The 12,804-nt window shown below is 42.2% G+C and overlaps 1 protein-coding gene across 2 annotated transcripts; it reads left to right on the top strand.

Moving 5' to 3' along the window:
• The first annotated feature begins 1,298 nt into the window (after positions 1–1,298).
• LOC114862676 (NACHT, LRR and PYD domains-containing protein 12-like) lies at positions 1,299–12,440 on the top strand. Of its 2 annotated transcripts, none has more exons than XM_029163247.3 (11): positions 1,299–1,409; positions 2,427–2,557; positions 2,920–3,036; positions 3,742–3,968; positions 4,096–5,893; positions 7,148–7,318; positions 9,021–9,194; positions 9,976–10,149; positions 10,564–10,737; positions 11,126–11,172; positions 11,293–12,440. In XM_029163247.3, the coding sequence occupies exons 2-11, from the start codon at positions 2,427–2,429 to the stop codon at positions 11,808–11,810; spliced, it is 3,531 nt and encodes a 1,176-aa protein (XP_029019080.3). In that variant the 5' UTR covers positions 1,299–1,409; the 3' UTR covers positions 11,811–12,440. The 2 variants fall into 2 exon arrangements, with proteins under 2 accessions (XP_029019080.3, XP_055367687.1); XM_055511712.1 differs by having other exon boundaries at positions 4,099–5,893.
• The last annotated feature ends 364 nt before the right edge of the window (positions 12,441–12,804 follow it).

A 12,804-nucleotide genomic window follows, 5' to 3' on the forward strand; every position in this document is an offset into this window, starting at 1 on the left:
GCCTTGGGTCTGGTGGGGAGTCAGATAGGATGGAGCCAGAGTGTAAAAGACTAACATATATCATAAATTACTAGTCAGTCAAATGGAACCTCAGATGTTTAGACTTGATGTACGACAGGGCGCAAGAGATAAGTTGTTTGTGTAAGAATGTTCAGTATTGCCGAAACCAGCACATGACGACTGTGTTGGATAAGATATAGCACAAAGGCAAAATCTTCCATTACAACACACATGAAGGACGGGAGATTTAAAAAAGAATGGTAACACATCTACACACACTCACATCAAGTTTAATTACTATTGTCTAATACATCTAATTACTAGCAAAAGATTTATTATACATGTTATTGCATTAACCCTTACAGAGAGAGAAGGAGTTGTACAGGCTGATGGCCACCAGTAGGATGGATCTCTGGTGGCATTTCATTCATTCATTTGCATTCCTCTGAAAAGGTTGTTTTTAGGTAACATGTCAGTCTGTCAGTGATCATTCTGTCCTTTATCTAACTTAAATGTGATGTCAGAGCTGTTGGCCTCTAGTTTACAGGACATGATAGATCCTTCCCTGGTTTCCTAATAGGAATCCAAACCCTGCTACTGCTCTCTGACAGTAAATGGAAGATCCATAACACCACCAGCATCAGCACTTCTCTCCAGAAATTGAGGTGGAAATTTCCCATAAAGAGACAGATGAGAGAGTGGTCTTTTGTGTGATTCATTATAAAAATAAAGGAAAATAAAAATGATGGGGAAAGCAAATCAAAAACATGGATGTTGATCATGCACATCAACAAACCAAAAACCAGCTGGGGAGATCAGTGCATACAGTACACCACGAAGGGGTGATGCAAAGAGCCTCCGATCCTAAAGTTGTTTCTGTCTTTTAACCCCTCTGTCCGACTACAGTGGAACGTCTGTGTAGCCCGATCAGACTGCATGCACCATCGCAACCCTGTAGCCATGTGTGTGTGGAGATGTGTACATTAGTCATCCTCCTTGCTTTGTCTTACTGACTCTCGGACTTCAGGGAAACTTGATGGTGTTTTGATATAAATGCCGCCCTCTGGCGGACAATGTCAGTCATTGAGGCATAGGTTTATAGCAGCAGAGGAAAGTTTGTGTGACGTGCAGCTACGAGGGAGTTTTGCCTTTATTATATAACTGGGGAGTTGAAAGAGACACTGACACATGTTTACAATAAAATATTGCTTAGTTCAAGTGCTGAACATCGTTAAAGGTCCACACATCAACCTCTAGTTTAATAAAAGACTCGTGACGTCATGGCGCGGTAAAGCGGGGGAGGGGCCAGTGAAACTGAAAGCGGGACTAACTTTAACTTCCTCATTTAGAGCGAACAGAATTAGGGCAAAACAATTAAACACCAAGAAGAATTAGGAAAGGTTGAGAAGGTGAGTTTTTAACAATGTCAATGTTACTGAGTCTGTTTGTTAATGTAGAGGAAGAGGACATGATCTACTTTTGTCAATGAACACAGATAAGAACCATATGTGAGGAGTTGATGGTGTTCAGGGTCTGGCTCTGGTTGTTATTAGTCCTGGTTCTGGTTCTGAGTTCATAGTCGGTGGTACTGACCACTCAGACTGAATAAGGTCCAGAAATGTGGTAGTTTTCTGTTTTCCTGTCTGTGTTCTGAGTTTTCCAGTAAAGACAGTAACTGGTGACCACCAACTATGTGGTGCCAAATGTAAAAGGGGCACCTAGCGCCGGGTAACCTGGCTGCTGATGGGAATTTCCCCGCTGTGGGACTAATAAAGGCATTCTATTCTATTCTATTCTATTCTATTCTATTCTATTCTATTCTATTCTGACTAGTTTTCCCACATTTAACGAAATGGCACATGTTTTCTCACGTTTAGTTACATCTGCAAAAGTCTAAATGTAAATGTTAAATATAAATGTAAAGGTTAAATAGAAATGTAAATGTTAAATATAAATGTTGAATGTAAATGTTACATTTAGGTGTAAATTATAAATTTAAATTTTAAATGTTCAATGTAAATGTTAAATGTTCGCCGAGTGTAAGACTGAATATTCATGAATGTGCAAGTAGACTCCACCCCTCAAACACCTCAAACAGTGCGCACAGCTCCGCCCACATCTGACTTCAGAAAAGAAACCTGAAGTCGAAGCCAGCGTGGCCGCTTCAAACTGCTGTTCCTTCTTAAACACCATTAATAAGCAGTTAAGTAGGTTTGAATGGAAAATTTCTGTGGCACCGGTGGAGAATTAGTTAGCTAACTTTACTAAGTAGCTGAAGTTATTTCACACTATAAACGAAGGTTTCCAGGTTACATGTGGGCGGGGTTTGCACGCACTGTTTGAGGTGTTTGAGATGCCGCGACTCAGATTCACTCTAATACAAGTCACAGCAGGTGTTTAGCTCTGGATGTGTGTTTTTTTTTCAGATGATGAGTGTTTTTGTGGAGGAAGTGGATGGAGCAGAGTCTCCAGGATCCAGATGTGTGTCTATAAAGAATGAGTGGTCTAGATGTGAGCCTTCATCATTCAGTCCTGAACCTGGAGTCTCAGACACAAAGTAAGAACTGTTCCGAACTCACTGATATAAATCATTGTTAGTTTATTCTCTGACATTATAAACTGACCCGACCGTGATCATCCAGGATGTTTATGTTCTTCTGAATGAACTTCAAGTGTGCAGACGTCATCATTAGGATGAACAATGTAAGGATTGATGACACACAGAGAAATGATTTGTTGGGTCTCAGACAGCTATAGACCACAGAGAACAGCTGGAATCTGATCTGAAAACTGATTCAAAGTGTGAAACATCCTGATGATCTGCAGCAGTAGTAGTTTGTGTTCAGAGCCATAGAAATTACTATGTTCAGAGAATTAATCAGTGACTGATGTGATATGAATGAAAATGTGTGTTTGCAGAGAGCAAATCCAGAGAGAAGAAGCAGAACCTCCAGGACCCAGCTGTCTGTCTGTGAAGAGTGACTGGTCAAAACATAAGTCTATTGACTTCAGTAATGAACCTGGAGTCAACAAAAAGTAAGAGGCAGTTTCTACTAAACTGACCTGATGGAAGATGAAGACAAAATATTGTGTTTATAGATTTCTACTCATGATGCAGAGACTGTTTCGGACTGACATGGATCTTAGTCTGGGTTTTCTATCCTCCAACTACTGATGGTGGTAAAACCTCATAACCTCCATGTTAGAATTTACACATCAACAGAATCTTCACATCACTATTAACACATTATCTGTGGACAAAAAGAGACAGGCCACTTCTCTTTTCCACAGTGTTTGTTCTGCATTTTTCTTTCATTTGACAGTCGACAGTAGAGAAATGAAACCTAAGGAAGGAACCGTCTGGACCAGAACCTGTGACAGCACTGTTCCATGTGTCAGATGCTGCTCTGCCACAGTCTTTAGAATCGTTCTAACGTCAGTTCAGACCTGACTCAGCCAAGCTCAGTATTAGAACAGGAGAGGACAGAGGCTGCTGTCTGTAGTGGAGGCTTTTATTGTGAAGTAACTGCGGGAAGTGATGAGTGTGTATAAATCCCAGCAGATCAGTAACTGTGAGAAAGAAAAGCAGCAGATTAGTGTTTGTGCAGCAGGAGAGTTGAAGCCAGAGGAACCAGACTATACTTTTAGTTCAGTTCAGACGGAGCAGTAGGTCACGTTTCCTGGTCTCTGGACCATCTGAGCTTCTACAGTGTTGGACTCATCAGTTTGGTTCTGAACCAGGAGGAGCTGTGTTCCGGTGGAGGAGCAGCCGTCCTGCTGTGCTGTGTTTCAGGAGGTTCTGAAGGATCCAGTCTCTAGAAGCTGTGGACACTGGCTCTGCAGACAGTGCTTCACCTCATACTGGGACCAGTGTGTACCATCAGGTGACTCCTCCTGTCCACATTGTGGAAAACGACCCAGAACCAGATCTGGACCTCTGACGAGCTGTCAGACCAGCACTGTCCAAAGTAAGACTTAACATGTGTTTTATGATGTCAAATTCCCACATTTTCTAAATCACTGAATTGTTTGTGGGTCATAAACATAAGAAGTGGGGTTTTTAGTTCAGTCTCTACTTGTTTCTTCTTCTTTCAGTAGATGCTGTGCTGCAGGAGGCTTTAGATGAACATAAGCTCAGTCTGAGGAGCAGATGTGAACGTGTGACTGAAGGAGGTAAAACAGGAAGTGGAGTCCTCCTCACCAGCATCTACACTGAGCTCTACATCACAGAGGGACAGAGTGAAGAGGTGAACACCCAACATGAGGTGAGGCAGCTGGAGACAGCTTCCAAGAAGAAGACCCTCCATGAGACTCCCATCAAGGTCCACAACATCTTTAAAGCCTCCTCTGACCCACACAGACCCATCAGACTGGTTCTGACCAACGGCGTCGCTGGCGTTGGAAAAACCTTCTCGGTACAGAAGTTCACTCTGGACTGGGCCGGGGGCCGGGAAAACCCAGACCTCAGTATTCTGGTTCTGCTGTCGTTCAGGGAGCTGAACCTGATCAAAGATCAGCAGCACAGTCTTCTCACGCTGCTCCATGTTTTCCATCCAACGCTCCAGAAGGTCCCAGCAGAGCAGCTCACTGTCCTGAAGCTTCTGTTCATCTTTGACGGCCTGGATGAAAGCAGACTCTCACTGGACTTCAGCCACAGGAAGGTTGTGTCTGACGTCACACACAAGTCATCGGTCAACGTGCTGCTGACCAACCTAATCCAAGGGAACCTGCTTCCCTCCGCTCTGGTCTGGATCACGTCCCGACCCGCAGCGGCCCATCAGATCCCTCCTACGTGTGTGGACAGGGTCACAGAAGTACGAGGCTTCACCGACGCCCAGAAGGACGAGTTCTTCAGGAGGAGATTCAGCCACGAGGAGCTGTCCAGCAGAATCATCTCACACGTCAAGACGTCCAGGAGCCTCCACATCATGTGTCAGATCCCAGTGTTCTGCTGGATCACTGCTACGGTTCTGGAGCACATGTTTACTACAGAGCAGAAGAAAGAGCTGCCAAAGACCCTGACAGACCTGTACTCACACTTCCTGCTGGTCCAGACCAAGAGGAAGAGGAACAAGTACCATGAGGGACATGAGACCAGTCCACAGGAGCTGACGGAGGCTGACAGGGAAGTTCTCCTGAAGCTGGGAAGACTGGCGTTCAAACATCTGGAGGAAGGAAACACCATGTTCTACCAAGAAGACCTGGAGCAGTGTGGTCTAGACGTCACAGAGGCCTTGGTTCACTCAGGAGTCTGTACTGAGATCTTCAGGAGAGAGAGTGTGATCTTCCAGAAAACAGTCTACTGTTTTGTTCATCTGAGCGTTCAGGAGTTTCTGGCTGCTGTTCACATGATGCACTGTTACACAGAAGGGAAGATGGAGGAACTGAAGGAGTTTTTGAGGAAAGACTGGTATGATGATGATTATTCATCTTTGGATGTTGTCCTGCGTAGAACCACCTCTAAATCCCTCCACAGTCAAACTGGTCACCTGGATCTGTTTGTTCGCTTCCTTCATGGCCTCTGTCTGGAGTCCAACCAGAGAATCTTAGGAGGCTTGCTGGGTCACACAGAGATCAGCCCAGAAACCATCCAGACAATCATCAATAAGCTGAAGGAAATGAACGGTGATAGAATCTTTCCAGAGAGAAGCATCAACATCTTCCACTGTCTGATGGAGATGAACGACCACTCAGTCCATCAGCAGATCCAAGAGTTCCTGAAGTCAGAAAACAGATCAGAGAACGAACTCTCTGACATCCAGTGCTCAGCTCTGGCCTACATGCTGCAGATGTCAGAGGAGGTTCTGGATGAGTTGGACCTGATGAAATACAACACATCATGGGAGGGAAGATTGAGACTGATCCCAGCTCTGAGGAACTGCAGAAAGGCTCAGTAAGTCCAACATGTGATAATGTGATCATTAATATTATACAGCAAAATGAAGCGGAAGCCTCAGTATTAAAGAGAAAAACTTCACACACAGAATCTAAAAGTTCACAAAGTCAAAACATACTACTAACTACTGGTCCCTAGAAAACGTCTTTGTTAAAGATCAGATCAAAGCAGCTGTTCATTTAGTGAACATCAGGATCTTCTGTCTTTCTTTGCTTGATGGAGCTTTAAGTCAAATCCAACAAAGACCTTTTAGCGCTGAAGAGTTTCTGCTAAAAGCTTTTGACAGTTGATGTTTGATCACAGCTGACGGTCAGGTTTTTTTTAGTGGATGAAGCATCTGCAACATGTTTTTATGATCTGTCTTTGGTTCTTCTGGTTCTGTCCAGACACACGTTGGTTCTAATCTTTGGGATCTGGTGGAACCAACAGAGCTCCACACTGAAATGGTTCTGCTTGTTGTTGGGATGTTTTTCAGCTCATTTGTCTCTTTTCTACCTGCTCAGCCTGATGTGATCAGAACAGAACACATGTGCTGAGTTACTGCTTTAGCAGCTACAGTCTGTGTGTTTACAGCTGAGTCTCTGCTGGAACAAACCAACCAGATAAAAAGCAACTTCTCATCAGACGCCATGGAAACAAGTGTGAGGTCAAAGGTCAGTCCTCCCCAGAAAAAAGCAGCAGACTGAAACCTCCCAGGTCAGGTTCTCTGGGAGAAAACTACAAAGTGAATGAAGAGACAAATTCTTGGACTCTGAGTGTCTGAATGAAACTGTCTCCACCATCATGTGTTTGCTCTGACTTGAAAGGTTTCAGTCTGGTGTTTTCCTCTAAAGGAGAAGCTTCTGTTACTAGGTTCAGGGGACATGCTGGCCTTTGACCTGTCACATCTGAACTCTGCTTTAGAACCAATAGAAGCTTCAGATCTACTGGTTCTAGCATTGGTTCAATAGGAGGCATTAAGAAGAAACAGGGGCGGCGCAACACATCCAGTTGATATGGGAGCATCTACAGCCTCCATCACATTAAACACATCACAGCTTCCTGTCACCACAACTGGACATATTGATATTGCAGTGATGTGACAGACGCTTCTGTCCAAACTATCTGTTCTTCATCACATCGATCATGTTGACATAAGGTTCACACCACACACTTTGTGATGGATGAGACCAACTGAGCTACAGCTGCTTCAGCATCAACATTCATGAAGTCACTTCACATTTATAGACCTTATATTTTCTGTTATCACAGACTTTCTGGCTGTGAACTCACAAAGATTCACTGTGAAGTTGTGGCCTCAGCTCTAAAGTCCAACCAGTCACATCTGACACATCTGGACCTGAGTAACAACAACCTGGAGGACTCAGTGGAGGTTCTGTGTGCTGGACTGGTGACTCCTCACTGTCGACTGGAAACTCTAAGGTCAGTGTTTTTCCCTGGTTCATGTTTTTCAGCTCGTTACTTGAATCTAGAATGAAAAGAGACTCATACACTCAAAAGAATGATTCTTGCCCCTAATAAAACATATTTATAGTTTTAAAGTATTATACACATAAAAAATTGTATTTCAAATGGTTAAGTATTTTGAAATAAACATAACTCAAATATGCTCAAACATATACTATGTGTAAAAATAAATAAAATAAAATAAAATAAAATAACCTTCACTTGAAATCTATTAAACAGGTTGGTCAGTAGTTTCTGTCATTAGATTACATTACGTTAATGCAATTTTACACACAAAACTTGTGTTTTTTGTTGAAATACCTAATATACAGGTAATGAGAAATATCATAGTAACGTTAACTATTTTATTAGTTTATGGTAAAATAAGATGAGATATAGTTCATTGATTGCCTTGGAGTGAACTGGGCTTGAACTGACAACCTTCTGCTTCTCAAAAGCTTTATTGCTTTTGCAAAAGCAATAGAGTACTAACTGTAAAATTTTGAAGTATGTTTATAATGTATGTTTCCAGTGTCCAAAAATAATCAACCAAATTTATTTAAATTATATTTATATATCATGTTTTGAAAATATGAGTAGTCCTCTGGTGGTTTAGTGCTTTTAGTATTAGTAGCCTGGGAAGCAGAAGGTTGCTGGTTTGTGGAATCAGAATTTTAATAAAAACATAAGGTTTATGTGTAGAATTGCATTCATTGCATGTAATCCTTTATTTATTGACATAACCCTTACCTGGCTGAAAAACCTTACCTTAAATGTCACCTCTTACTATATTTTATTTGTGATAAAATTACATGGAAATGTAACATATAATAAAATTACATAGAGTTCAACTTTTAGGCATCATTATATTTTTGAATGTATGTGACAGAAACCTGCAGGAATGATTGATTGTTTATCGTGACTCTATAAAGTCTAAGCTCATGAACAGAAGTTTGTGACACCTTTATCTTTTGACAGAGCAGCAGAGACTCAGCATAATGACATGTTTGAAGAATATTTAGTGGCGTCTGATTCGTCTCCATCAACAGGCGACACTTCAACCTGTGTGTGTGTGTGTGTGTGTGTGTGTGTGTGTGTGTGTGTGTGTGTGTGTGTGTGTGTGTGTGTGTGTGTGTGTGTGTGTGTGTGTGTGTGATGCTTCCTGTCAGACAATGATGTCACTTTGTAGAGACACAAGCAGGAAACAGGAGCATGAAGATGAGGCTGCAGACATAATACTAGAGAAGGTTCTAGGTTCCATGTAGGACCAGAGAAGAGAATATCCATCTGACTGGGATCAGTTTTCAAGATGAGTCACTTCATCAGTAGTGGTCAGTTTGGAGTTTGATCCAAACATTAGTCTGAAAATTTTCCATCAGACAACACAGAATAGTTCAGATTTAGAGAGAAGACGATGAATCAAAGGAACCAGATAAAGTCTTTGATCCAAAATGTCTGGTTTTCTATTGGTTCCAGCAGCAGCTTGTGAATCATTGCTGACATCAACAGGTGTATGAATGTTGTGCTGACATGTGGATGATGTGTAGAAGCTGAGATCATGACGACAAAACAACACAAGCACAAAGTCACTCTGCTCATTTTAGACTAAACATCAGTGATCAGGACAAATCTGACTCATTATTAATGCTTTGATCCACATCTTTGATTCTTTGTTCAGATTGAGTGGCTGCAGTTTGTCAGAGATCAGCTGTGATTCACTGGGTTCAGCTCTGAAATCCAGCCAGTCACATCTGACACAACTGGACCTGAGCTACAACGACCTGCAGGATTCAGGAGTGAAGCAGCTGTGTGGTTTTCTGGAGAGTCATCACTGTGGACTGGAGATTCTAAGGTCAGACTCCATGTTTTAGTTCTGTGTGAACTTAATATGATGTGAACTGTAGCAGGTTTATCATGAGGTCAAATCCCCGTCAGAACTGATCACTTTTGACTCACAATTCACTTTTCAATGACTGAAAGGAAGGCAGTAAAAAGTCAGTAAGTGTTGACGATGGTTTAAATGAGAAAATGTGATTTAAATGTTTGAAGATGTTTGACTGTGACTCTTTAAACTTACTGAGACTAAATGAAGACCCTTGTATAAAGCAGCTACAGAGAATCTGCAGAAGAGACTCAGCAGCAGCTTTAGAACAGGACACACAAACTAAATAGTTGAGTGAAGGTCATTAATGATCATCAAACACCACAGATGATGTTTGCTTGGTTTGCTTGGGTGATGTTTGCTTGGAGGAGCAGCAGAGAAGAGGAAATGAATCCTAGCAGCACCACAGAACCACCGTCACCTGCAGCAGAAAGCACAGCTGTTCCAGAGGAGTGAAGAAGGTCAAAGGTCACTGAAAGCTTGGATTCTATTGAGACACTTTGACACTTTGAGACACTAAAGCGTGTGTGGAGTAAGTGTCTCTGTTCTCTGCTGGTGAGGAAGCCTGACAATTACTGGTGTTTAGACAAGAACATTTTAGTCAGGATCATATTGTTGGTTCTGTCTCCATCAAGACGACATTGAACAAACCAATGAATCACAATATAGACACAAATGTGTTCTTGAGGAAATCATGACGACACCATGAGACACTAAATGGTTTTTCTTAACCCACATCTTCATCTTTCAGACTGAGTGTGTGTGACCTGTCAGAGAGAAGCTGTGAAGCTCTGTCCTCAGTTCTCAGCCCTCAGTCATCTAGTCTGAGAGAACTGGACCTGAGTAACAACAACCTGCAGGATTCAGGAGTGAAGCTACTGTCTGCTGGACTGAAGAGTCCTCACTGTCGACTGGAGACTCTCAGGTCAGGATTCATGAAGCTAAAGATCATCTAAGAAATGTACAGAACACTCATGATGTCCATAAAGTCCTTTAATGAGCTCAAACTACAGAACCGAGTTATTAAACAGGCAGTAAGTCTAAACTGTGAAGGATCAGTAAACACTTTACATTTCTGTGTAAACTCTTTAATCACATATTAAATGAGATGTGAGATGATTTAAACTCCTCCATCTTTGTTTTACTGGTTGTTCTCCTGGTTTGTCAGTGTCTGACTCCAGTTTCCAGACTCTCATTGTCACGTTGCCGATGATCGGATCACATTTTAAGCAGGAACCTGTGAAACAGTTCTTAGTGTTTCTCTCCACTGTAGATGATCAAATGTGCCTCTAATCCAAACTGTAGTATGTAAGTGTGCTTTAACATTGTGTGTGTTCAGGCTGTCAGGCTGTCTGCTCTCAGAGGAAGCTTGTGTCTCTCTGGCCTCAGCTCTGAGCTCCAACCCCTCCCATCTGAGAGAGCTGGACCTGAGCTACAATCATCCAGGAGACTCAGGAGTGGAGCTGCTGTCTGCTGGAGTCACGGATCCACACTGGAGACTGGACACTCTCAGGTATGGACACAACTACACACAGTGTCTGATGGAGGACGAAGTAAGGATGTGGGGGTTTATGAACTTAGAACCCAACCTTGGAGTGTGTGATCATAAACACATTCAGACTTTGCTTCCTGTGGTGTCACATCAGTTTGGTGGTGACAGAGTGAGACTGAAAGCAGGTGTCTGACACCAAAAGTGAATGAAGTGAAATAGAGAAGTCAAAGCTTTTCTCCACGTCACCTCCTGCTTTGTAGGTTCCAAGATAAGCATCCAACTCTTTAGTTGTTGCTGAATGTCCATCCCTACAAACAAGCCTCCATCTGAACACAATCCTACAACAATGTGTGTGTTAGAGCCATGTAATGTCCATGTCTGCATGTCTCTGACCCCCTCCTCCTTTCAGGGTGGAGCCTGGTGGAGTCCGATGGTTGACACCAGGTCTGAGCAAGTGTAAGTGTGTTTTTACTGAGATCATTCAACATTCAACCATCTTCAAACTTTCATGAGTCATCATCAAACTGATGATAGATCAATAACTGCAGCTGGATTGTGTCTTGTTCTCTCCATCAGATTTCTGTCAACTCACCATCGACACAAACACAGTGAACGGGAAACTACAACTGTCTGACAACAACAGGAAGGTGACATGTGTGGAGGAGGATCAGTCGTATCCTGATCATCCAGACAGATTTAACGTCTGTCCTCAGCTGCTGTGTAGTAATGGTCTGACTGGTCGCTGTTACTGGGAGGTTGAGTGGAGAGGAAGGGTTCATATATCAGTGAGTTACAGAGGAATCAGTAGGAAAGGAAACTGTGATTACTGTGGGTTTGGATTTAATGATCAGTCCTGGAGTTTGATCTGCTCTGATGGTCGTTCTGCTGTCAGACACAATAACACATTTACATTCATCTCCTCCTCTGTGTCTGACAGAGTATCAGTGTATGTGGACTGTCCTGCTGGTTCTCTGTCCTTCTACAGAGTCTCCTCTGACAAACTGATCCACCTTCACACCTTCAACACCACATTCACTGAACCTCTTTATCCTGGGTTTAGGTTCTTGCATCCTGGTTCCTCAGTGTCTTTGTGAGATGTGTCGTAGTAAGAGTTTGATTCTGTCAGAGAAACGTTAGTGTTGAATATAGTTCTGTCTGTTCACGTCTGTCTCGCTTCAGATTCATGTATTAATACTGTTTTTTTTCTAAACTAGTTCTAAATGATTCCTTGTGAACGTCTTCCTTCTGCCATCCTTAAAAAGATGGAAGTTCTGATTATTCCAGGATCAAATTTTGATGACTCGTCGTGAAGTTGTTTTATAGTGAATATCAGGAAGTTTCAGTTCGATGTGACAAACTGTGACATCAGAGAAAAACGACTGAGTTGAATTAGTAAGAAGCGTCCAGATGTTCACAGATGATTGTTGAATGAAAATTGTTGATTGAATGTTTCTGATCTTTCTTTGTCCAACTAGTAGAAGAGAGCAGCTCAGCCTCACATTAAAGTGCTTAATTTACCTTTAACAATAAATGATCACCATGTATGAGCATAGTTTGCTCATGCAGAAATTTTTTTTAATTCAACCACTAATAATTTTTAGAAAATCTTTGATGTGTATTAATAATACTAAATGCAGATGAACAGGAGTCAGAACCTCACTCAGACTCAGTGTTGGTTTAACAGGTCTCCTGTTGAAAATAAAAGACACCAGCTACTAAGGAAACTTCTCTCTGCTTTCATTTGTTGACTATGAAATAGATAACTACGATTATACTCATCAGAATAGATTCATAGATTTAATATAGCCATTGTGTCACATCCGGGCTTGTCACCCGCCCCTCATACTGAAAGGACTTCCTGTTTTATTTTGTATACTTCCTGTTTTCTCAGTTCAGTCCCCGGATCATGACACACCTGTTAGCAGTTAACTAATCACACCGGTATATAGCATCCACCCCTCACAGACTCCAGTTGCCAGATTGTTGCGTGAGATCACCACTTTCCAGCGTTTTCTAGTTCTGCCTTGTCGTGTACCGTGTTCCCAGTTCTGACCTCCGATTCTGAGCCTGCCTGATCCTTGTCTGCCT

Source organism: Betta splendens, chromosome 9 (genome assembly GCF_900634795.4).
Source record: "Betta splendens chromosome 9, fBetSpl5.4, whole genome shotgun sequence".
NCBI lineage: Eukaryota > Metazoa > Chordata > Actinopteri > Anabantiformes > Osphronemidae > Betta > Betta splendens.